This window comes from Helianthus annuus, chromosome 17, assembly GCF_002127325.2.
Source record: "Helianthus annuus cultivar XRQ/B chromosome 17, HanXRQr2.0-SUNRISE, whole genome shotgun sequence".
NCBI lineage: Eukaryota > Viridiplantae > Streptophyta > Magnoliopsida > Asterales > Asteraceae > Helianthus > Helianthus annuus.
The window spans coordinates 156,976,983-157,000,333 of NC_035449.2; the positions used below are offsets into that span (position 1 = coordinate 156,976,983).

The window sequence follows — 23,351 nt, forward strand, 5'->3', positions numbered from 1 at the left end:
CGGTATTCTTTAAGATCATCAAATAAGTACCCTACTCTTTCTGAAGTAATGCATCAGCAAGTTTGTCTACCCATTCTTCTCTATCTTTGGTTATGCTTAACAACGACATAGAACGCACTAAATGGCAATATCGTTCAATCAGCTTCTTTGTATCTTCCCCTGGCAAACTAGTGAAAAGATCAAGCTCTTTCTTAAGAAGTGCCTTTTTACTCTTAATCATCTTCTCACTTCCCTCAAATTTGACTTTAAGAGCATCCTAAATTGATTTTAAAGTTTTGTCATGTTGAAGCAGCACAAAGATGTCTTCTTTAATAGCTTGCTGAAGTAAACTGATCATCATTTTTTCAGCTCTGTACATTTCTCGTTCTTTGTCATTGAACTCTGAGTTTTGTTTTTCAGTTTGCAGTTCAGTACGTGGTAGAACATATCTCTTTAAAATACACTCCCATGATCTTAGATGGTTAGCTTGAACCTAGTTTTCAAACCGATCTTTCCATCCATAATACTCTTCAATGCTCATTAGCTTCGGGGGTTCTTGTGTAGTTCCGGTTTCATTTTCCAGATTCATGTTTTGAGCAATGGAAGCTGGAGTAATCGAAGATGTGGCGAACGTGTTGTAAAACTCTTTACTCATGTTTCAAACAAGTTCAAGTGATATAACCTTTCGAGCGGAATCACCTGAAACAAAAATTCCTTCAAGCGAAATAAGTTTCAAGCGGAATAAGGCTTTTCGAGCGGAATCGAATATTTCTCTTGAAATAGCCTAAGCTTTTCAAGCGGAATAGCAGATTGGAGCGAAATAACAGATTTCGCTTGAAACTTTTCAAGCGGAATAACTTTCTGAAGCGAAATCACTAATTTCGCTTGAAATTTTTCAAGCGGAATAGTGTATTTGAAGCGGAATTAAAAGTGTATGTTCAAGCGGAATTAGATCGTAGGTCCATTTTAGTCATTTTAAAGCAGTATTTTGAACTGAAACTTTCAAGGCTTTGTTAAAATGTAGATTTACACAATATGTGAAAAATTAAGGCCATTTCATCCGTTAAATCTTGTTCAATTGATAAAAGAAGGTGTAGAAGAAAGAAAACGCAATGAAATCAAGCTGAAATCTGCAGAACTCCTCCTCCTGAGCTCTGATACCACTTGTAGGATCGTGTGATGACCCAAACGAGTCGTTCAGAGAAATTTTGATCTGTTTCAGATGCGAAAAATAAGAAACAGACTTAGACACAGCTTGCAATTCACTTTAAACACCTTGTAGATTGATATAACACTGATTACACTCAGAATTCAAACCGGCAGCACTTCGGTATGAAATTACACAACTGTTTCAAATGATTTCGCTCGAAACCTATTTATAGGGACATGATTCCGCTTGAAACAGCTTCAAGTGGAATAAGAATGTTGTTGATTCCGCTTGAAAGTGACACATGTCACTTCAAGCGGAATATGCTCACTCAAGCGAAATCAGCATTAATTACACTTAAAACTCCTATTTTCTCGTACAACGAGCCCTGATCTAACATATCTAAACTAAGACTCGATACAATACGAAGACGACAGATGTATGCACCAACGAGCCCTGATCTAACATATCTAAACTAAGACTCAATACAAGACGAAGACGACAGATGTATGCACCAACAATGAGTATAAGAGTGATTGTATGTACTTGAGATAAGTGAAATACTAATCATCTTCCCTAAATTAATTTGCATATGGAAGAACAACATGGGGGAGAAAACTCGGTGAGGGTTACAGATTTTTTTTTTTTTGTTTTCTTTAGATGAGATGTAATTTTACCAAATTATCGTTTGGCATGTGACATAGAGTTAACAACAAAGTAGATGAAGTTAATTATGTGGACCAAAATCGTAATAAATTGAAGTGTTGATGTGTATTTTGCAAGACTTTTATATTCGTAAAATATAGCAATTTTCTATATACCATAGAGATCAAAACAACATTTTACTCTTTTTTTAAGAAACCGAATCATGAGTGAATGAAAGTAAAAAAAACAAAAAAAAAAAAAAAAAAACAAAATTAACCATAATCATTCAACTAAAATAGTAAAATATTTCAATCTTATTTTTCAAATGATTATTCTTTAGCTTTGATTACTAAGAACCCTAACTAAGATAAAAGATGAAAGTAAATCTCGACAGCTGTATACATCATCAGTCAAGAAATCCCAAAAACAAAATGAAATCATGAATACAACTTCCTCCTCGTCATAAAAGGAACCTAATTATGGAAAACATTGAAAGTTTAATGATAGCATAACACTCTTTAGGTAAATGTAAGATTTGATTTTGAGAGAGGGAAAGTAGACACGGATGGTCTTCTTTCTAGCCTTTATGGAGGTTCTTATAAGAGTATCCACAACGTTGCATTTGGTTTTTATAAGAGCATCCACAACGTTGGACTTAATTCAACATTTAAATCTGTCACATCTTTCCAAAATCCAAACCATAAGGATTCCAAACTCGCTTTTTCCTCCAATACTAAACCATTTTAAACCTCCATCTCATCACATACTCTTCCTTTTATTTAACCTATATCTAATTTATATAATCCATTTGTAAATTATACAAATAAGTTGTATTTCTTTTATATTAAAAGATATAATTTTGTAAATTTATTTTAACTAGTTTTTTTTACGCCGCGCATTGCGGCGAAACCGAGCAAATGATAATGTAAAACAAACGTGATTTGAAAGTAAAGCATGTTGTTTAGAAAGCCAAATCATTTGAACGGTTTAGTTTATCATGTACCATTTCATGATACCGAATAAATACTCTATTTTCAGTACAATTTCGTTTTTAACAAACTTATAACGAAATGTCGAGGGAAAAAATCAAGCACAATTACGTACTTAAGTTTTTAAAAAAAAGTTATAAACATAAATTATTAAAGAAGTATCAAATTATTTGATAAATTAATATATGTTCTAAGAAAAGAAAAAAAATTATTAAAAAATGATAAAGGAAATATATAGTTTTAAAAAAGGAAAAAAATTTAATATATATTATTAAAAGTAAATATAATAATAAACTATTATAATATATTAAATAAAAAATAACAAAAGGCTATATATTCAAAGAAGAAAAAAGAATTATTAAAAAGATGGTAAAGGAAATATATAATTTGAAAAAAGAAAAAAATTAAAATCATGTTATTAAAAGTAAATATAATAATAAACTATTATAATATATTAAATAAAAAATAGTAAAAACTATATATTATTTTAAAAATAAAGTTACTATTCATCGTGCTTCTTTAACTATATATATATATATATATATAAATATAATACTTTGTTATTTATTTATTATTTGCTATTGCGGTTGCTTCAAGGCCGGCCCTGAGGGTGGGCGGTGAGGACCACCGGCCAGGGCCCAATATTTCGGAGGGCACGCTATTTTTAGAAAAAACCCGATATGTATACGAAAAAATTTCTTTTTAATAGGGTATTACCAATACAAACACCAATATAGGCCCACTTACAAAACTATTCTTATGCTTTAGATATGTTATTAGCCCATTGGCATTAGGTTTAGACCTTTATTGAGCTCAATACTCAATTTCATTAAGGCCTAAGGGCACGTTTTTTGAAGCTCGAACAGGGTACACGAATTCTCAGGGTCGGCCCTGGGTTGCTTTATTTTTATAAATTGTTATAACAATCCAACCCAATGCCAAATTTTTATTAAACAAACTGTTGTCACAATCAGATTAACAAAAAGTTCTAAACTAATTTTTACAACTTGTGAATATTATATTATAAGACAAATAGTTTGTTTTTAAAATAAATAACTAGGGGTATTCGTGGTCGTGCGTTGCGCGACATTACAAGCTAGTTTCATTTAGTTATGGCTGCAAGTATTCCTCATGTTAATAACACCCTGTGATTAAATAAGCATGCTAGTTTTTAGACCGCTATCCCACCTTTGCCTATTCTTTTAGGAGGGCAAGAAGGACGTCTCTAGCAAATCGAGCTTTACTCCACCAGCCCGCCTTTACCTGGTCTTTTCGATGGTGGATCTTAATCTGTGAGTGAACATATGCCTAGTGTCAATATTTGTATGTTTGTGTAGGATTTTTTTTTTTTTGGTTGGAATTAGGATTAACAAATTTAGAAGCGTGGAATTGGGATTAAAAAGGGCATCACTTACATTATGTTTGCTTTCCCCTGCTGCCCGCTATGCGAGCAAAACCATTCAGTGCAACTTCAGGTATAGATTGACTGCGTTTGGGGCACACCGAGTAACGCCTTCTTTTTGTGCCGCAACCATCAAAATCGACTTGTCGATGAGTATATTTGATCATAGAATCTGCAGAGTGCATCAAAAATTTTGTACAAAATTTAATTGGCTTATACTGAAAGTTGTTGCAAATAAATCTTACCATGCTGGTTTAGTTGTTTTTCATGCTTTATTTTTGAGCAACCTTCTTCTTCTTAACTCTATGCATCTCTATGGCAGCTGAAATTCAAGGACTTCTTGCCTCCTGTGGTTGCAGGGGTGTTGTTAGCCACATGAGAACTGAATCCCTGTGAAGAAAACCTACAAAATCTGTCGTTTAAGGTTGTAAGCAAGTAAAGGAAGGAAAGATAGATAGTCATAGAACCAGTATAGTATAGATTTGTTAACTCTTTAACACTTGTTTCTTATTTTACATTGTGATCATTAGACCACCTGTAGTGGGCGTCATTTTTTCAAAAATATTGCCCAATAACGCCTAATTCCACCCCTTGCCCACCCCATGGGCGTTTTCGGGCGTGTTTTCGCCTAAATTTTGTTTTAGCGTGTTTTGAAACATACTGAAGGGGGGATTTCTTGGCCAATCACATTTGAGCTTCCATTTTTTGGCCAATAAGATTTTTAAAATGTTTTTTTTTATTTTATTTTATTACAAACACAATGCCCCACAATCCACACATCCCCACTACACCCCTTTTGTAAAAACGCCCAATAATGCCCCATTGCTAACTGCGCTGCCACATGGCGCAAAACGCCCTAGGGTGGGGCATTATTCACCCCAACGACTACGCATGGTCTTACATTATGCCAAAAGTGACAGTGGGGTCAAATTTTGTTGATCAACAAACACTTTTTTCAACTATTTTGTAAATTATTGAATATGTTATATGTTAGATAATGGATAGAAAACGTATTTAGCACTTTCAGCAAAGCGTAGATGTAATCTCTATTCCATAAAGGAATCGATGAACTTTTTAGCAAGTATGTTCACTAATCCTTTGTTTAGTTTGTTTCAAGTCCAAATAAGCAACAAGTATGTATGCACTAAAAAATTCTTACATGCTTCTCGTTTGAAGATAAAAGCTTTACATAGTTGTCAATATCTTTTCAAAGCCAATGATCACGTTCAACTTTAGAGCGGAACTCGGTTGCACTCCCTTACAAAAATATGTACACTTTTTTTTATTTAAAACTATCATTTTAATATGGCTGAAATACTAAAAGAAGATACATTTTCATAATATCCTCTTCCTGTTTAACTTAATCATTATACAAAGGATTGATCGATTTGTTCATCTTAGATGTGTATAGTATATGCGTGTCTGTGGCTCTGCGTATCTCTATATTTTTTTGCAAAATTTAATAACGTAAACTTTTTCAAAATAAGTAAAAGAAAAAGAAATATCTTGACGATCATAATCTTTCAAGAAAAGAAAAGAAGGCAGATGAACAAAATGAAACCCATGTTAGGACGAAAGTTAGTTGCATAGTTTAATTAAAGGTGTATTTAAGTTCAAATGCATACACATCAGAGAAAACTTTTTTAACACTTTTTTAACAGAAGGATAAAACAAATAAATACTCCAGATCTTAAATAAATAAGTTTGAACAACGAAATGATCCAAATTGAGCATCGCAACGGAGACTGCTCTATAAACTCACTTAATTGTAACAGAGAGTAACTTACTTGTCTTCCGTCCTAAACCCATCAATAAGTTGTCGAGGCCGCGGCGATGAGTACAGGCGGCGGTGATGATTGCCGGCGCCGGAGGTGCTCTCCGGCTGCCGAGCAGCAGTGATTAAAGGAGGTGGTGTTTGGTGTATCTTGGAATATATTCGGCCCATCACTCTAGCAATGGCACCAAAATCATTGTTGGGTCAGTTCCTTCACAACCACATACCACTGTGTAAACGAACCGTAGGTTACCAGAACTTACCCCATTCGTCGGAGATGCACATCAACCGTCGTCTTCAATTGCCAATCACTGATAGCTCGGCTCTTGCAGCCGTCTACAACCATTAAACGCCCAAGAACCAAACCCTTGACACCTCTTTGTCGCCATTACCGCCATATCGTGTCGCGGTTCCTTGTTCTTGTCTTCGAAACCCTCAATTGTCGTCCGGGACTTATTTTGGCTTTCCAACAACCTATCGCTGCTCATCCAAGTACCTGTAATACAACTACAAACAATAAGTGATGATCTAATCTACTTTAATTGGGGATAATATAAACCTAACAAATAGATTGAAATACGGAAAAGCATCGCGGTTTCTATGTATCAGTCTTATGATTTATGTGTGATTTTTGGTGAAGCACTATATGTGAAGACATTTTGTGCACATGAAGAGAAATTCCTTCTCTCAGTTGTTGCTACTGCCAATCGATTTTGCAGTAAATAGTTAGCGGAGTTGAAATTATGGAAAAAAAATAGCTTTTTTGAATATAGACTTTAAACAAATCAGTTTAAGAAGTTAAGTTTAAACCATACTGCAAATTCAAAGGCTTTTTCTAGATTCTTTTTGAAAGAAAAAACTGCTAAAATAAAATTCCAACTTTAAACTTTACAAGACAATTTACATGTTTCTATCTAGAAAGTGTATAACCACTATTGACACCTTAGGTTGCAGGAATGAACATATAAGCATGTTATACATTCTGTTTTATTTTTATAAATGTTAACCTTGAAGATCACAGCGATAGCCATATTTTATAATTTATAAATTCAGATGTAACAGATTTAGGTTATATTTCATCGCTAATGGATCAAATCGGTAACATCGAATAATTTTCCTAACGGGTCGATATGTATTGATAACCAAAACACTTTCAACACTAATTACCAAATCATTTAATAAAGCTAAAAAGACTGAAACCCTACCCATCTTTTCTGGAAACAGTGCGAAACTCTGCTTAAAGTTGTCTCATCTGAGAGAAATCAAACCAAAAGAACATATTTAAATTACGAAACAAATCAAACACATGGAATAAGAGTGTAATCGGAAAACATACTCGAGAGGAACAATTATACCTTAAATCGCCATAGGAGCACATCTGACCACCACAAACGTCGTCGCAAACCTGATCTTCACCAGTGCAGCCTCTGTAACTCTGCATCATCGTCATAGCCGGAGTGAAACCCTGCAATTGTAAATATCGAGATCAACATAAACCCTAAACATAAAAAGTACGGTAATTATCGAGATCAACAAAAACCCTAAACAATAAACGTAAAAGGGAAGGAGGGGAATTACCTATGACCGACCAACCTATCGGTTGTTAACGTATTCAACTCAACAATGACACTGCGATTGGGGATAATTACGATGTTTGGGAGATTTTGGTGGAGCTTTTTGATGTGAGAAACAGGGAGCCAATTATTGGTCAATGACGACGAACACAACGGATTTTTCCGCTCCAAAATTGGTAGCGTTCGGCTCCTGAAACTTGAGACGTCACCACCTGTGGAAACCATCGTTCGATTTAGGGTTCTTTAGTTGTCCCTGTTGTTCATCTCTCAATTTTTACCATCGTTCGATTTAGGGTTCTTTGGTTGTCCCTGTTGTTCATCTCTCAATTTTTTGTTGTCTGTGCTAAAAGAATAAAGGGGGAGGAAAAAGAATAACACTAGGGATCGACCCTGCGTCAGTGGAGCATAATAACCAACATAGAATCAATTTACCAGCTGAACAAATATGATTGGCTGCAAACAAAATTCATATTTACACACAAACAAAAAAGGAAAGATAAAAAGAAGTGCTAATGAGAGTGTGTCATGTGGAGGACGTTACTGTTTACAAGGTTCTAAAATTAATATATGGATAATAATAACCACTAGAATTTTTGAAACTTAAAACGAGATTTTTAACTTTGTTAAAACTCATAACTTAATAGTTCTTATAAACTATTAACTTTTATTCGGTTAATCTAGTCAGTGTCGCAACAAACTTAGTTTTTATCATGGTTGCAAAAGTCCCGCCTACGCTTCGAGTACTCCCTGAGTAGTCGTTACAAGATAGGCTGCCGATGTTCTACTACTGTTCGCTTAGGCTGATTACTCACCGAGTAATCTCCGCCTAGGCCGAGTACCTCCCGAGTACTCTCACTAGAGAGCGTTTAGCGACTTTTGCGACTATGTTTTAATAGTTTATTTAAAATTAAGTGTCTTGAGATATGAAAGAGTTCATCAAAATGTCACGACTAAATATATACAAAAAATTGGCTCTTATGATCCTATTTGGTAAATGTTAAAATTGACTCATAATTAAAATCAATAGTCTATGTTATCCTATCACAAGCTACATTTGGAACATAAAGCAAACTATTAGTCTCTGGAGCCACAACACCACATTTAATGCCTTAGCTTATCCTTCCAAGTTGCAAGGGTTTCGTTGACACATCTGACCCTTTCACAAGTACCACTTTTAGGACGACTATGACGTTTTCTTTTCTCATCACATGCTCCAGTTATCTCAAAATTTAATAAGTGGGCATATATAGGGCCAAATATATCAATGCATAGACAAGAGTTGTCATACTGGCCCGATACTCGAGAGTTGTGCATTTCTCACAATTGACACTCGTTGTCCATCAACCTAGTCACTTACTAAAGTGCATGCCACATCTGCCTTTACTAATTGACACAACCAAATTCTCATTCCTTGTCCTAATTATTGTAAATGAGTTATTAATTAAATAAAGAGTAAACTGCAATTTTACCCCCTGTGGTTTAGGGTGATTGGCACCCTTATCCCCCTAACGAAATAATTGCAATTTTACCCCCCAACGTTCGCTGTTATGTTGCAACCTTACCCCTCGGCTTCAAATTTGTTAACTGATCTGTTGACTATAACTTGAAATGACTATAATGCCCTTTCATATTACCCCCTGTGTTTTGTTCACTCTGTGATATTACCCCCTGCCACCACTGCCACCGCCATTCACCATCACAACCACCACTGCCACCTCCAGCCACCACTATATTACCCTTCAAATTTGTTCATACGCACATGCACTATTCCAAATTTTTCGGCAACCAAAACTTCCCGTCACCGCCAACAACAACCTCAAGTTCCGATCGTTTAACCATGTTTCTTGTACAAAAAGCAAACCTGTCATCACCTTTCCGATCAACCACCAAAAAACTACCACATATCCCCAAAACCTACCAACTCGCCGCTCAACTATTCGATGAAAATCAGTGAAGATTTTGGGATCGCGACCATATTAGTTGAGGTTGTTGGTTGATTGGGACAAAACTACATGTGGGCAGCACTAAATTCAGTGGAATTTCAAATTTCTGAAACTTTCTTACACACACACATTAATTTTCAACTACCTACATCATATTTCATCGTTGTTTCCTTCCTTATAGTTTGATTCCTCCTGTTTGTTAAATTTTAATAATGTTGATGGGTCTAGAACATTAACTCTCTAGATTGGGACTAAAATAATCACCTGCTACAAGTTGGGCATGTGGGCAGGAATTATGATCCAATATCAATGTCTACCAAATGTTATGCATGAGGTACATATTACAAAAGTGAATTTGAAAATTAAATTTCTTCTTAAATTAAATTCCTGTGGGTTCTTCTTTTTTGCTTAAATATCTTATTGTAGAACAATGAGAAAGATTGGAATCACAATCACCCAAAAAGCCCACACCTTTATTTCTTGATATAATATGTCATCTTCAATGGCAGCAAAACTATATGTGGGCAGCACTAAATGCAGTGGAATTTCAAATTTCTGAAACTTTCTTACACACCTAAATTAATTTTCAACTACCCACATCATATTTCATCTTTGGGATTCCTCCTGTTTGTTAAAAAAACATATCTTGATTTCATATAGAACAGTGGAAAACAGAGCATAACGTGTGTTGACTGTTATATATTTTTAACAATACAGATGAATCTGTGAAGGAGAGAGTTAGTAGGGTTTGGGGATATGTGGTGGTTTTTTGGTGGTTGATCGGAAAGGTGATGATAGGTTTGCTTTTTGTACAAGAAACATGGTTAAACGATCGGAACTTGAGGTTGTTGTTGGCGGTGACGGGAAGTTTTGGTTGCCGGAAAATTTGGAATAGTGCATGTGCGTATGAACAAATTTGAAGGGTAATATAGTGGTGGTTGGAGGTGGTAGTGGTGGTTGTGGTGGTGAATGGCGGTGGCAGTGGTGGCAGGGGGTAATATCACAGAGTGAACAAAACACAGGGGGTAATATGAAAGGGCATTATAGTTATTTCAAGTTATAGTCAACAGATCAGTCAACAAATTTGAAGCCGGGGGGTAAGGTTGCAACATAACAGCGAACGTTGGGGGGTAAAATTGCAATTATTTCGTTAGGGGGGGGTAAGGGTGCCAATCACCCTAAACCACAGGGGGTAAAATTGCAGTTTACTCTTAAATAAATAAATATACATCGAAAATACTGATCAAAAGCGCTTTGCTTATGATGTGTCTGTTATGTATATAAAAAGTGGTATATTTAAAGTCGTTTTATATACTGCTTCAAGTTTTAATAGTTATAAAAAAAGATAAAATACTATCACACTACATTTCACGTAGGGCAAGTGCATTCATCATTGGCGTAATATAGTGATGATAAGATACCGAGGTCGTTCAAGGATACAACAACTTTTAGTACCGAGTCTTCGTAAACGTCTAGTCAAACCAAAAGTAAAGGGTTAAAAATGGCTCAAAATAAAATGAAGTGTTAAATAAAAAGGGTTGTAATCAATGATAAAAAGGGTGTTTGGGATATGTCTACCTCTTGATGTTTGATAACTAAACTTACCATTGATAATAAAAGCCTGATTGCCATACGAGAAGTTGTATTCTATTAAAGCATAAAGTTGTGGAGTTCTTTTTTAGGGACCTTCATACACTCGACCATATTGCTTTGAATCAGTAAGGAAACACCACGCATGGTCAGATCAAACCATAACAATATTGCCCAATTAGCAGGGAAAGTATATACCGTTGTCGTTTATTATTAGTTAAGAAAATACTTTAAGGGGTTTAAATTACTTGTGACTATGGTTCCTTTGGTGAGGTGTCAATTCCCCAAAGGTAGTTACTTTTACAAAAAGTAAGTCCTCAACACTTTGATCTTATCACCACTCTTTGGCAAGAGCTTACCAACCCAAAGTCCCATTCCAAAACCTTTAACCCCCTTTTGAGGAATCAACATTTTTGACTCTACATACGTATAGAAAACATGAATGTCCCGCATTAGGGGTGACACAAGATTGTTGGTAGGTTTTAAAGGTTAAGCTAAAAGACTAATGACCCAAGTTAATGGTGACACTAATGTTTCACTCGCTTTCAGTAATTACTTTCTTACCTACGGTCATTAACACGCACACACCTCTTGTTAATCCATAGCATACTTTAGTTAACTCCCTATCAAGGTGTATGCTTCCCCCAAACACCCATAAGAACCTTAGCCAAGAATGGCCATGAAGATAGTTTCCATCAAACTTAAAAAGTGTACATTAATCATTAAAAGGTTGATTACACTAATGATTTCTTAAGTTTTACTTAATGATTACCATGATTTGAGATAGTGGGTAAAAGAGAAATGTGTTATGGAGAAGGGAAAAGAATTGAGCAAGTGAAACTGAGAAGAGAAAAAAATTAGAGATAGACGTACTGGGCTTGGGGCTCGAGATGTGATTAAGCTTGTGATTAAAAGGTTATTATTAACCTAAATATTTTTTTAACCTAATCATCTACAACCTTATTTTATTCCACTCGTAGACCCCAAAGACAAGAAAAAGGGATTTTATTCCACCCAGACCCCAAGGACAAGAAAAAGGGAATCAAAGAAAAGTGTGAGCCGCCACCTCCAAAAGGGTGCGACAAACTTTTTGATTCAACATGCAAGACCGACCAGCCAAGAGGACAAACCTGTCGCTACCCACCGCCTTTATCCGGTGCCCTGGCCACCGCCGCAAGCCGCACGCGTTTCATTGTACCTCAGTTTTATTAACCACAAAGGTATATCTAATCTCATGAGTAGATTAATTTTTATTCCGTATTTGTATCTATGTAACCTTGATCCTCTTCAGCTTCATTTCAAGTTCAATTTTATATATTGTTCCATTACGTTTTATTAATTATAGATCTAATTGACACCACTGAAAACCAGCAGGCTGGATCGTATGGTGTCTATATCATCTTAGTCTTGTGCTTCTTATAAGGCAACCTATCTTCATTGATTTCCGTAAACAAAATCTTGTTCTTTAGTCCACTCGAATCTCCGACTTCGTACTTCAGATTGTTTTCTTTGGTCCTCAAGAAATACCATTCAAGCATTTCTAAGGAACGGAGATAGGTTTGTTTCACAATATCAATTATATCTGAATCATATCCTAGTAGTTATCACGTTTTCCCTGCCATTAACCTTTTCAACCTCATTATATCCACTCATTTCTTGTACCAAAGTGTATAAGTCTATAAGGCACATACCTTTTCCATTATTATCCAAGGGTGGTGTCGAATCCCCAAATCCCTGGATGACGTTCAAAGGGTCTTCGCTGACGTCGTAATATTCCATCCTTCGCGTTCTGCGAAAAAGGAAACCGTTAGCCTCGTCACAGAGGGCCCCGGAGGGGGGATCCGTGACCATGCTCCGGCGTGAGAGTAAGTAAACTTGCCGGAGAGTAAGAGAGAGGCTTATTCCGATGAGTATGATCACCGGAATGTTCTCTGTGGTGTGAATCAAATGTAAATGTGGGTATTTAATGTGAGGGAATTATGGTCGGAATATATGAGCGAGTGAAGCATTAAGTGATATACCTTGAGCTTGAGAAATAGATCCCTTTTACCTTTCTTATATAGCCAGGAGGGCTTATCTCTTCAATGGGACGGTACTGAAGTGATCAAACGGCTTCTGACTATCTTTGGGGGACTCAGACACGTGTCTGAGCCCCAACATTGAGATCGTTGCCTTCATTTAATGAAGCTGGCTCGAAAGTACAATGTCCACCGAAGATCCTCTTCTTATCACCATTAATGCTCCCTGTTTCTTCTGAAACTCTTTTTCCCGCCCATCGGAGAATCCCTTAAGAGACAAGTATTACAACTTGGGCCTTACCAGTTGGGCCTTCATGAGAGGAGCCCAAGACGGGTCAAGTTGGGCAACCTATTGGCCCGTCGTTAAGTCATCTTTAGTCCCTGGTTCTGAGATTCAAATCTCATGATCCAGGGCTAAGTCATAACTTCTCATGGGGGTAGTTTCCTTGGGCTAAGAATGTGTGCCCACCCACAGTTAATCATCATGCGCCCTTCTTATTTCTCGAGAGTCATCAATCGTCGGATATCAACGTTGGGGGTTTAATCCCTTAATACACGTGCTCGAGTAGTTTTAAATTTTGAAAAGATGATGATGTGACGGTTTTCTCCTTTCATGTCAGTTATTTACTTTAAAAACCCCTACCGCCCCTTTGATTTCTTTTCACTTCCACTATTCTTCTCCATTTCTCCCCCCTTTCTTTCTTCTATTATAACTCTCCGATCACCATTCAGTTTTACCATGAGCCGTACTGGCCGTTCTATGATTCGCTCCGTTTTAGCGGCGAGGGACCTGGAGTCTTTTGTTGAAACTTACAGGATCCCGGAGCGTTTTTCCCCAACTCTGCCTGGTCCTGATGACTCAGCAGAGTGCACCCCTGACCGGGTTGTTCTTTACACTCTGTCGTTTTCTTCTTACGGTGTCCGTTACCCGCTTTCGGCTTTCAAGGTAGACTTGTTACGACACTTTAAAGTTCATTTCTCACAATTACACCCCCTAGGGTTCATGAGGGTTGTGCATTTTGAGTTGTCATGTGTGGCGGTTTCTGGTGAGCCGTCAATTCCCCTGTTTTGTTTGTTTTACAAGTTGATTTCAGATGGGGATTGGTTTACCTTCGCCAAACGGAAAGACAGCATATCCCAGCCCTGCTACTCTTTCATGCCAACTTCTACCTATCCCAAGGAGTGGAAAAGTCGGTTCATTTTCGTCTCTGCCGCCATGATGCTGGAATCGCCACCGTTGAGGGATACTAAGGCAGTTATTGAAGACATCATCCCAGTTTTGTCTGGCGACTAAATTGTTCAGTGGAAACGCATGTACGAAAATCCCATAAGGGCTTTTACTTTTCCAGAGGGGATCTTGGCTATGGGAGGATTAAGCCCTTCTTATCCAGTTAGGCTAAAAGCTTTTGTAGGCAAGAAAGGTATTTCCTTGTTTTTGATCTATTGTTTTTACCCCCTTTTCTGAAAATTTTCAAGAGATTCGTGTAGTCATCTTTAGCCCCCCCCCTTTTTTTGCAGAGATGACCTTGTGGGGTTTACTTCAGGGAGATTGTAAGGATGTCAAATTTATGGTGGGCGACAAGATTGAGCCAATTGTAAGTCGAGGCATTGAGAAGAAAGCTACTGAGGGGTCTGTTCAGGCAGGGGATTCTGCTGTCGAGGAGAAGGATGATGAAGCTTCCTCTGGTGAGAAAAAGGGTCCCCTTGGTTCACTTCAAGTGAGGAGTTCAGGTGATGATGATAATGATGAAGACCTGGAGAGTCGCTTGGTTCGTAAGCGAAAAGCAGCTCAACCCAGTAGTCCTAAGCAAGTTCCTGTTCCTCGCGATATCCGGCTGAGACTCCGGAGTGCTAGCGACCAAAAAGCTTTTCCTGCCATGAGGGCTACTTCTGAACTTCCCCCCACTGGGGTCAAAGGTTCCTTGTCCAAGCATTTGCGATCATCCAGTCTTGTGAGTGAGCCTTTGTTGGTAAGTTTTCTTTTTACACTTTGTTTTGATCTATGTGATAACCTTTTTGATCCTTGCTGTTTTTGGCTAGTCTTGTTTTGGTGGGTTTCTGATGATGGTGATGATTTGATTGATTTTTTTTTTTTTTGTATTTGGGGCAGGGAAGTACCAATGCTCCGACTGAGATTCCTACTGCCCCCTCTTCTTCTCGAGTCCGGGACAAGACTCCTGAAGTTAGTGTTGCCCGTATTACCCCAGCCTTTGAGGTTTCTCCACTTCATGCCACTGGAACCAGCAAACCTTCTCATCTGGAAGGTTTTGTCTCTCGATCCCCCTTGGCTCCTCTATTTACTGAGGCCCTTCCAGTCCCGTATGTTCCAAGATGGAAGATATCTTAGTCTACAATAGTGGGGACTCCTAAGACTGCCCGAGAGTTCTTGGCTCATGCTGTCCCTCCTTCCCATAGGTTTATGAACTCTGCTCTGAGGGCTGATCTCTTTGACGATCAATATAGCATGTCCCATTGTGAAGGGTTTTTCCGGGGAGTTGGTATGCTACAGCGAGTGGATGAACTGAGGAGGGAGAATGAGGGGCTTAGGAGTGATCTCCAGACTTCTCAAACCGTTGCTACTGAGCTTCGATGCCGGGTAGTTGATGTTGAGCGCAAATTGCAGGAGGAGAAGGTGCATAATCTTTCTCCTCTCCTTCCCTTCTCTTTTTTTATTCACCTCTTCACATTTTTTGCCATTTTTCCTCAGGGAGCTAGTGCCATGTTGGAGCAAAAAGAGCGTGCATGGGCTAGGGAGATGGCAGCTTTGGTTGAGGAAAAGGAGGAGTTGGCAGCCGGGTTGAAACGTCAGAAGGAGCTTGACTCCGTGTCTCAGAAGGACCTGGATACCATGTATGCCGAATGGGGAATAACTTCGGATGATAACCAGAAGTTAGCTAAAGAGAGGTATTGGTTGATTACTGAAGGTTTTGGATCCTTCCTTACTGTTGTTTCCCAGTCTGAGGAGTTTAAAAGCAGTCTTGAGCAAATTTATAGGGCCTACCGGGACGTGGGATATCAGTCAGGCCTTAAGGACGCGTACGCTTACTCTGCTCAGGGTTTGAGAAGGAAAGAAACCCCTCTTTACAATTTCAAGGCCAAGAAGCGGCTGTCCAAGTTGGACAAAGAGTTTGGAGGAAAGACCCCCGCCCTTCTTGAGAAAATTCTGGAGCGTCCCCTGATGTCAATTGATGAACTTAAAGCCTTGCTAACTCCCGCTGGTCCCTCTTCTCTGAAGTCTCTGTCTGGGGATGATTCCCAATAGTTTCAAAACAATATTATTTCAATATGGTTGTAACTAAATACTTATGCACATTTAACACTTTTGTCGGGGGGCCTTTATGTTGGGGTCCTCCTAGTATCTAACCTATGCTCTGCTAGCTATCTCGTGATCGTGTGTTGTCAACTTGTTTTTGTTGCCTTTGTTGTGTTTTTTTTTTTTTTGCAGGTGCTATTACTGGGAGCTAGTCCAGTACCCGCTCGAAGACCCTTGGGTTATTTGTAGCATGATTACAAAATTATGTAGTTTGTTTACTAGATTAGCTAATGTGTTACTTGTACATTTGCTTTTTTAGATAATAAAGTACCCCGTTGTGTTCATGTACACTTGTTTTCTTTTTCCTGTAGTTTATTTACGAGAAATCCTTAGTGTGTGTGTTCACGACTCGTTTCTTTTTGTAGTTTGTTTTACAAAAGTCTATTTGTGGTTTGTTTTGTTAAACCAGGATTCTCTGTACGAGGACGATCCCTGGACAAGTTTATAACTACAGATTATGTTTCTTAACTTGTTTGTCCGCTTTCTTTAAGCTAGCTAGGCCCTGCTTTGCCCCACAGCCGTGCGTTCGGTGTGTTAGATACACCTTTTTACACGTGTGTTGTTTTTCATTAGGTCTGTAGTTTCTAGGCACGTCTGCCTTAATACAATACCTGTAATTTACCAAAAGGAACAAGTGGGTTGTTCATTATCATATGTTTTTCTTTTTGGGAACTCAGTCCTCCAGTACAAGATTATACAAAATGTCTTTCTTGGGGTAATCCCTTAGCCAGTAGTTAACCTTTACAAAAGTGGCTTCTAAGCTGTTTTTCATTGAAGGTGCTCTTGTCACTCACATATAATACCTCCGGAGTTGCATGAGGTTCCAGGTTCTTGGGACTTCCTTACCCTGAATCGTTTCCAGTTTGCAGCTTCCTTTGCCGTTTGCCCAGGTAACCCGGTAGGGTCCCTCCCAGTTAGGCCCCAACTTTCCGATACTTTCTTGCAAGCTGGCTTCATTTGCCCTCAGGACCAGGTCTCCGGGCACGAGGTTGAGTTTTTTCATCTTGGCGTTGTAATAGCTTTCCAGCTGTTTTTTATACTTAGCTTCCCTTATTTCCGTTATCTCTCTTCTTTCTTCTAGCAAGTTTAGATTCATCTGGAGGTCTTGTTCGTTCTCGGCCTCTCTTAGCTTCACCCTTGTTGTTGGGGACCCTATTTCAGCTGGGATGACAGCCTCCGTCCCGTAGGTCAAGCTGAAAGGGGTTTCCCCGTTGCAGTCTTTGGGGGTAGTCCTATATGCCCATAAAACGAAAGGCGGTTCTTCCAGCCACCCTTTCTGCTTCCTTCCTAGCCTCCTACTCATTCCCTTGATTACACTTTGGTTTGCCCTTTCTACTAACTCGTTGCTCTGGGCATGGGTGATAGAGGTGAATACTTGGTGTATATGCATCTGCTCGCACCATGGCCTAAAGGGCTTTCCTGTAAATTGGACACCGTTGTCACTTACTAGCTCCCTTGGCACTCCATATCTGCATATGATGTTGTCCAGTACAAATTGCCTCATTTGTTCTCCCGTAATCTTTGCCAGGGGTCTTGCCTCGACCCACTTGGTAAAGTAGTCAATTGCGACTACCACATATTTGACCCCTCCTAGGCCCTCTGGAAATGGCCCGATGATGTTGATGGCCCACTTCTGGAAGGGCCAAGACGTCGACACGGGTATCATTGGGTGCTTGTGGCGGTATGTCATGGGTGCATGGACCTGACAGTTGTCACATTTCTTGATTTCTTCTTACGCTGTCTCATACATCATGGGCCAATAAAATCCCGCATTCATCGCTTTTGCCACCACTGTCCTTGGCCAAGAATGCATGCTGCAAATACCTTCATGTATCTCTCTAATCACGTACCTGGCTTCTTCGCCATCGACACATTTCAGTGATGGCCCCAAGTAGGACCTCTGATAAAGTTCCCCGTCAATCAACTCGTATTGTAGAGCTTTGACCCTAATCTTCTGGGCTGCCCAGTCACCCTCGAGTAGTATTCTGTCTTTGAGGAATTTTACAATCGGTGTTATCCAAGTCTCTTGGGCGCTTTCATTGTAGCGATTTCTTCTGCGTCGATGGAGGGGGAGGTTAAGACCTCCACTTTGACTTCTCTTACTAAGTGATCGAAGGCTACGGAGGCTAACTTGCTAAGAGCATCAGATTTCCTGTTTCTCACCCGGGGGATATATTCTAATTTGATGGTCTTGAAGGCCTTGGCCGTCTCTTTCACTCTGGCCACGTATCGGGCCATTGTGCTATCCTTAGCTTCGTATTCCCCATGAAACTGCTTGACTACTAGCTGTGAGTCAGTACTGCCTTCCACGTGCCTTGCTTTTACCTTCTTAGCCAATCTTAACCCTGCCAAAAGGGCTTCGTATTCCGCCGTGTTGTTGTTGTTCTCGAAGTCTAGCCTGATGGCGTACGTTAGCTCGACTCCCTAAGGGCTGATCAACATGATTCCTGCTCCACTTCCTTCTTCGCTTGAAGCCCCATCTGTGAGTAGCTTCCACACTGCCTCATCCTCTTTCTCCTTTTCTTCCCTCTCCAGGGCTTCCCACTTTAAAAGTTCCTTTTTCCTCATCCTCCAGGACTTCAGCCAAGAAGTCAACCAGTATTTGTCCCTTCATTGTTGTTCTGGCTTTGTATTCTAAGGAGTGTTCTCCCAGCTCAACTGCCCACTTAGCCAACCGGCCCGACAGCTCTGCTCTCCTAAGCACCTTTTGGAGCGGTTGATCTGTCATTAGCGTGACTTTATGTGCCTGGAAATATCTTCTAAGTCTTCGAGACGCAAAGACAAGTGCCAGCGTTAGCTTCTCTAGGGGCATGTAACGTTCCTCAAGCCCCTTAAGGGTTCTACTAATAAATATATGGGGATCTGTTTTTCCTCCCTCTCCACCATCATTACTGCACTTATGGTTGTCTTTGAAGCAGATAAATACAGGAGCAAGTCCTCTCTAAGGACCGGAGTGGCTAAGGTTGGGAGTTTACAGATGTAGTCTTTCATTTCCCGAAAAGCTGTCTCAGCTTCTGGGGTCCATCTGAACTTGTCTGTCTGGAGACTGTCCTTCAGCACCTTCATGAAGGGGAGAGTTCTATCAGCTACCTTTGACAAGAAATGGTTCAGGGCAATCAGTCTCCCGTTCAGTTATTGAATGTCCTTTATGGACCGGGGGGATCGCATTTGGCCACAGCTTGGGTCTTCTCCGGATTGGCCTTGATCCCTCCCTTGGTGACCACTTCTCCCAGGAATCTTCCTTCCTCTACCCCGAAGCAGCATTTTCCCGGGTTTAGTTTCATGTTCACGTCGTATTGTCTCTGCTATATCCTCTATCATGGCTGTCTTTGTTAGGCTTTTTATGACGATGTCGTCAACATACACTTCTAGGTTACGTCCCCGTTGCTCCCTGAAGAGGGTATTCATGAACCGCTGGTAGGTGCCCCTGCATTTTTTAGTCCGAAGGGCATTTTAGTGTAGCAAAAGATCCCTTCGTCTGTGATGAATGCAGTCTTCTCTTCGTCCTCCAGTGACATTTTTATTTGGTGATACCCTTTATATGAATTGAGGAAACACTTCAGGGGGTACTGAGATAGGGAATCCACCTGGACGTCTATCTCCGGGAGGGGATAGCAGTCCTTGGGGCACACTTTATTCAGGTCTTGGAAGTCTATGCACATCCTCCATCCTCCATTTTTTTTCTTAACCATGACTGGGTTGGCAACCCAGGAAGGTTACTTCACCTCCCTTACTATCCCTGCTTTAAGTAGCTTCCTGGTTTCTTCACATTCAGCTCTTCTCTTGCTAGGGCCCATACTCCGTTTCTTTTGCTTTACCGGCTGCACCCAAATGTACGTATTAAGCCGGTGTTCAATCAGACTTCTTGGAATCCCAGTCATATCTCCGTCAGAAACGTAAGACACTACTTCATATGAAAACTTTACCCAAGCCAAGCCCTTCGGCGTTTGGAATACCAGAGCTCCGTGTGGGGTTGAAGCATGTGCTTGCAGGTCACCTATCCCTGGCCTTCCTAGGATTGCATTGTATTTTGAGGGTACCTGGACGACCGTGAAAGTGAGAGTTATGGTCCGGACATGGTCTCCTACTCCGACAGTGAATGGGAGCCTAATCTTTCCAAGGGGGTGAGATACACTATTGTTGAAACCAACGAGAGGAATCGAGTCCTCCTCAAGCCTGTCCCTAACATCCCAGTCAAACCTCAGGAAACAGTGTTCATATATTACCTCTACTCTACTTCCCCCGTCTACATGTATCCTGGCCACCTTATGTCCGGTTATGACGGCTGAAATATTGAGGGGGAGTCTTTGCACCTCGTGTTCCTCCAGGTGTGGCATTAGTATGGGAGCTTTCATTCGGTCTGGGGGGGCCCAGGACCCTAGCTTTTACACTCCTAGTGGTGTTAAACTGATCTCTTCGCCTGATTATATCTACGTCTGCCCTTCCTAGCTCCCTCACATCTTTCCCTTTACGATCTCCTCCCCCCTCTTTGATTTCTTTAACCAAGTGAGCCAATTTACCCGTTTTTACCCCAGCCTCTATTTCCCTCTTTAGATACATACAATCATCAGTTTTATGGCCATAGCCCCTGTGAAAGTCACAATATTCGTTTGGCTGTGCCTTCGGCCCTGGTTTTATAGGGGGTGGCCTTGGAAAAGAGCTCTTCACCCTCTCAGTGGCCAGTATCTCGCTAGGTGTTTTGGTGAGAGGGGTGAAGCTATCGGAGTAAGGGGTTAGCCCCCTGCCCCGAGGTCTATATGGGGAGTATGTGGGTCTTACCCTGTCATGCAACATTTTGTCAAAAGCTGGTTTTCGAGAGTAGGGTGTACCTTTTTCTGGAGGTTTTGGAGCAGGATTGCTTCTTCGGGCCGGGACGTCCATCTCCTTAGCCTAGCTGACTGTGTCTTTTCCCCTGACGAAGGCCCTGGCCCTGTCCATAAGATTATCGAATGTGTGTGGGAACTCCTCTCCTAATTTCTTGCACAGTTGTGCATGCTTCAGTCCATTGATGAAGCTACTGATTTTCATGACCTCCGGGACGTCTTTGATATTCATACTTTCCTTGACGAACCTTTCCATGTACTGATCTATCCGTTCATTATCCCTCTGCCTTAAATGCATGATTTCGTTTGGGTTTTTGACCACCTTTCTCTGTTGACCAAAGTTTTTTAGGAACTTCTCACTTAGTTCTTCATAGCTATCGATTCACGGGGGGGGGGGGGGGCTGTCGAACCAGAGTCTGGCTCCCTCCGTTAGGGTTTGTACGAACCTGTGGCACCAAACAGGCATGGGCCATCGCCCCAGCTGTCCCGCACCCTTGAAGGCATGGAAGTGATCCTCCGGGTCCCGCGTCCCGTCATATCTGTCAAAGTTCAGGGGTAACTTGAGCTTGGGGGCATGGGTGCTTCAGCGTTCCTTTTGGTAAACTTTGAGATCTCGGCTAGATCTCGAGGGAGGTAGGGCTGATCCAGACCGTCATCGTTTTGATTCTCCTTTTCCTTTTCTTTTCCTTTCTGCCCGTTTCCTGTGATAAGGTCCTCTCTTTCTTCTGATGACATCTGCCTGAGGGCTGTAATGAAAGTTTCTAGAGGGTCAGAGCTATCATTCTTGTTTTGTGGATCTACTTCTCCTTTGTTAAGTGGTGTATCAAAGGACAGTCTGGCCCTGAGGCTATCGAGCCTCTCCTGTCTCTCCAGGTCTTCGAGGTGCTTCTTTAGCTCTTCCTTGTGCATGGCAACGAAGTCTGGGGTGATGACCTCTTCCCTTTCCAGGGTTCTTGTCCGGTTCTTATTTTCTTCTTCATGAGTAATGTCTTCCACCGTGACCCTGTCGTGGTCACCTTGCACCGCCTCGATGGTTCGTGAACTTGGTGGTGTTGCCATGTCGTCTTTCTCAAATTGGGTTATTACAACACCGATGATTTTTGAGTGAGAAAGTCAGCTGGACTGAACTGTCCCACGGATGGCGCCAATGTCGAATACCCAAATCCCTGGATGACGTTCAAAGGGTCTTCGCTGACGTCGTAATATTCCAGCCTTAGCTTTCTACAAAAAAGGAAACCGTTAGCCTCGTCACGGAGGGCCCCGGAGGGGGGATCCGTGACCAAGCTCCGGCGTGAGAGTAAGTAAACTTACCAGAGAGTAAGTGAGTGTAACACCCTAAAACCCGAATGTTTATATTTGTCGTATGTTCCTATATGACTTAGCATGAAATAAATAACTAGGCTATTTAACCTAGATAAGTGTGTGGTTAGAAGTATTAAATGACAAAAGTAGTGCAAATTATGACAAAAGTAGTGCAAATTATGTTAAGTGACAAACACGAGGGGCTAAATGGAACAAGATGGAAGTTAGGTTATTAAAATGAAATATCACCACACACAAACACACACTTCGTGTGTGTTCTTAAACGTTCAGGAGCTCCAAAGAGCCAAAACCCTAACTCAACTATAACCATCAAACCGAAGGGTGAATCAAGGCTTAAATTCACAACCGGACATGGATTAATGATCAACTTTACAAGGGGATCATAAGGTATGTCTTAAAATTTAGATTGGTGATTATGCACGAAGTGGGTTATGTTAGAAATCGCGAAATTGTACATTATGCATAAATTGTGTCATGCACGCCAAGTGTTTGATGAAATGCCTAGGTGAGATTAATAGATGAAATGGTATGCAAGTAATGGATGAAATCGTATAATATGGGGATATGATCTATTTGATGATAAATAAACATGAGAAATCTATTTTTAGATGGAATTCATGTAGGATTTGGTTGGACATGTTATTTGGTAAAAATATGCATTAGAATATTGTACTCTATGTTGGAGTGGTATGATGTTTGCTACATGTTTGAATAAATGCTTAATCATAATTGATAAGTAAAAGTACTCTAAATGTGAAGCATATGAGATCATTAGAACATGATGAAGTTAGAATGATGTTGGGTTATTAAGCATAGGTCATGGTGTTAGTT

The 23,351-nt window shown here is 40.1% G+C and overlaps 1 protein-coding gene across 1 annotated transcript; it reads right to left on the minus strand.

The window, feature by feature from the left end:
• Positions 1–20,090: 20,090 nt before the first annotated feature.
• LOC110924909 lies at positions 20,091–20,711 on the minus strand. The gene has a single exon (XM_022168883.1). It carries the CDS (start codon positions 20,709–20,711, stop codon positions 20,091–20,093), a length of 621 nt encoding a protein of 206 aa, XP_022024575.1.
• Between the last annotated feature and the right edge of the window lie 2,640 nt (positions 20,712–23,351).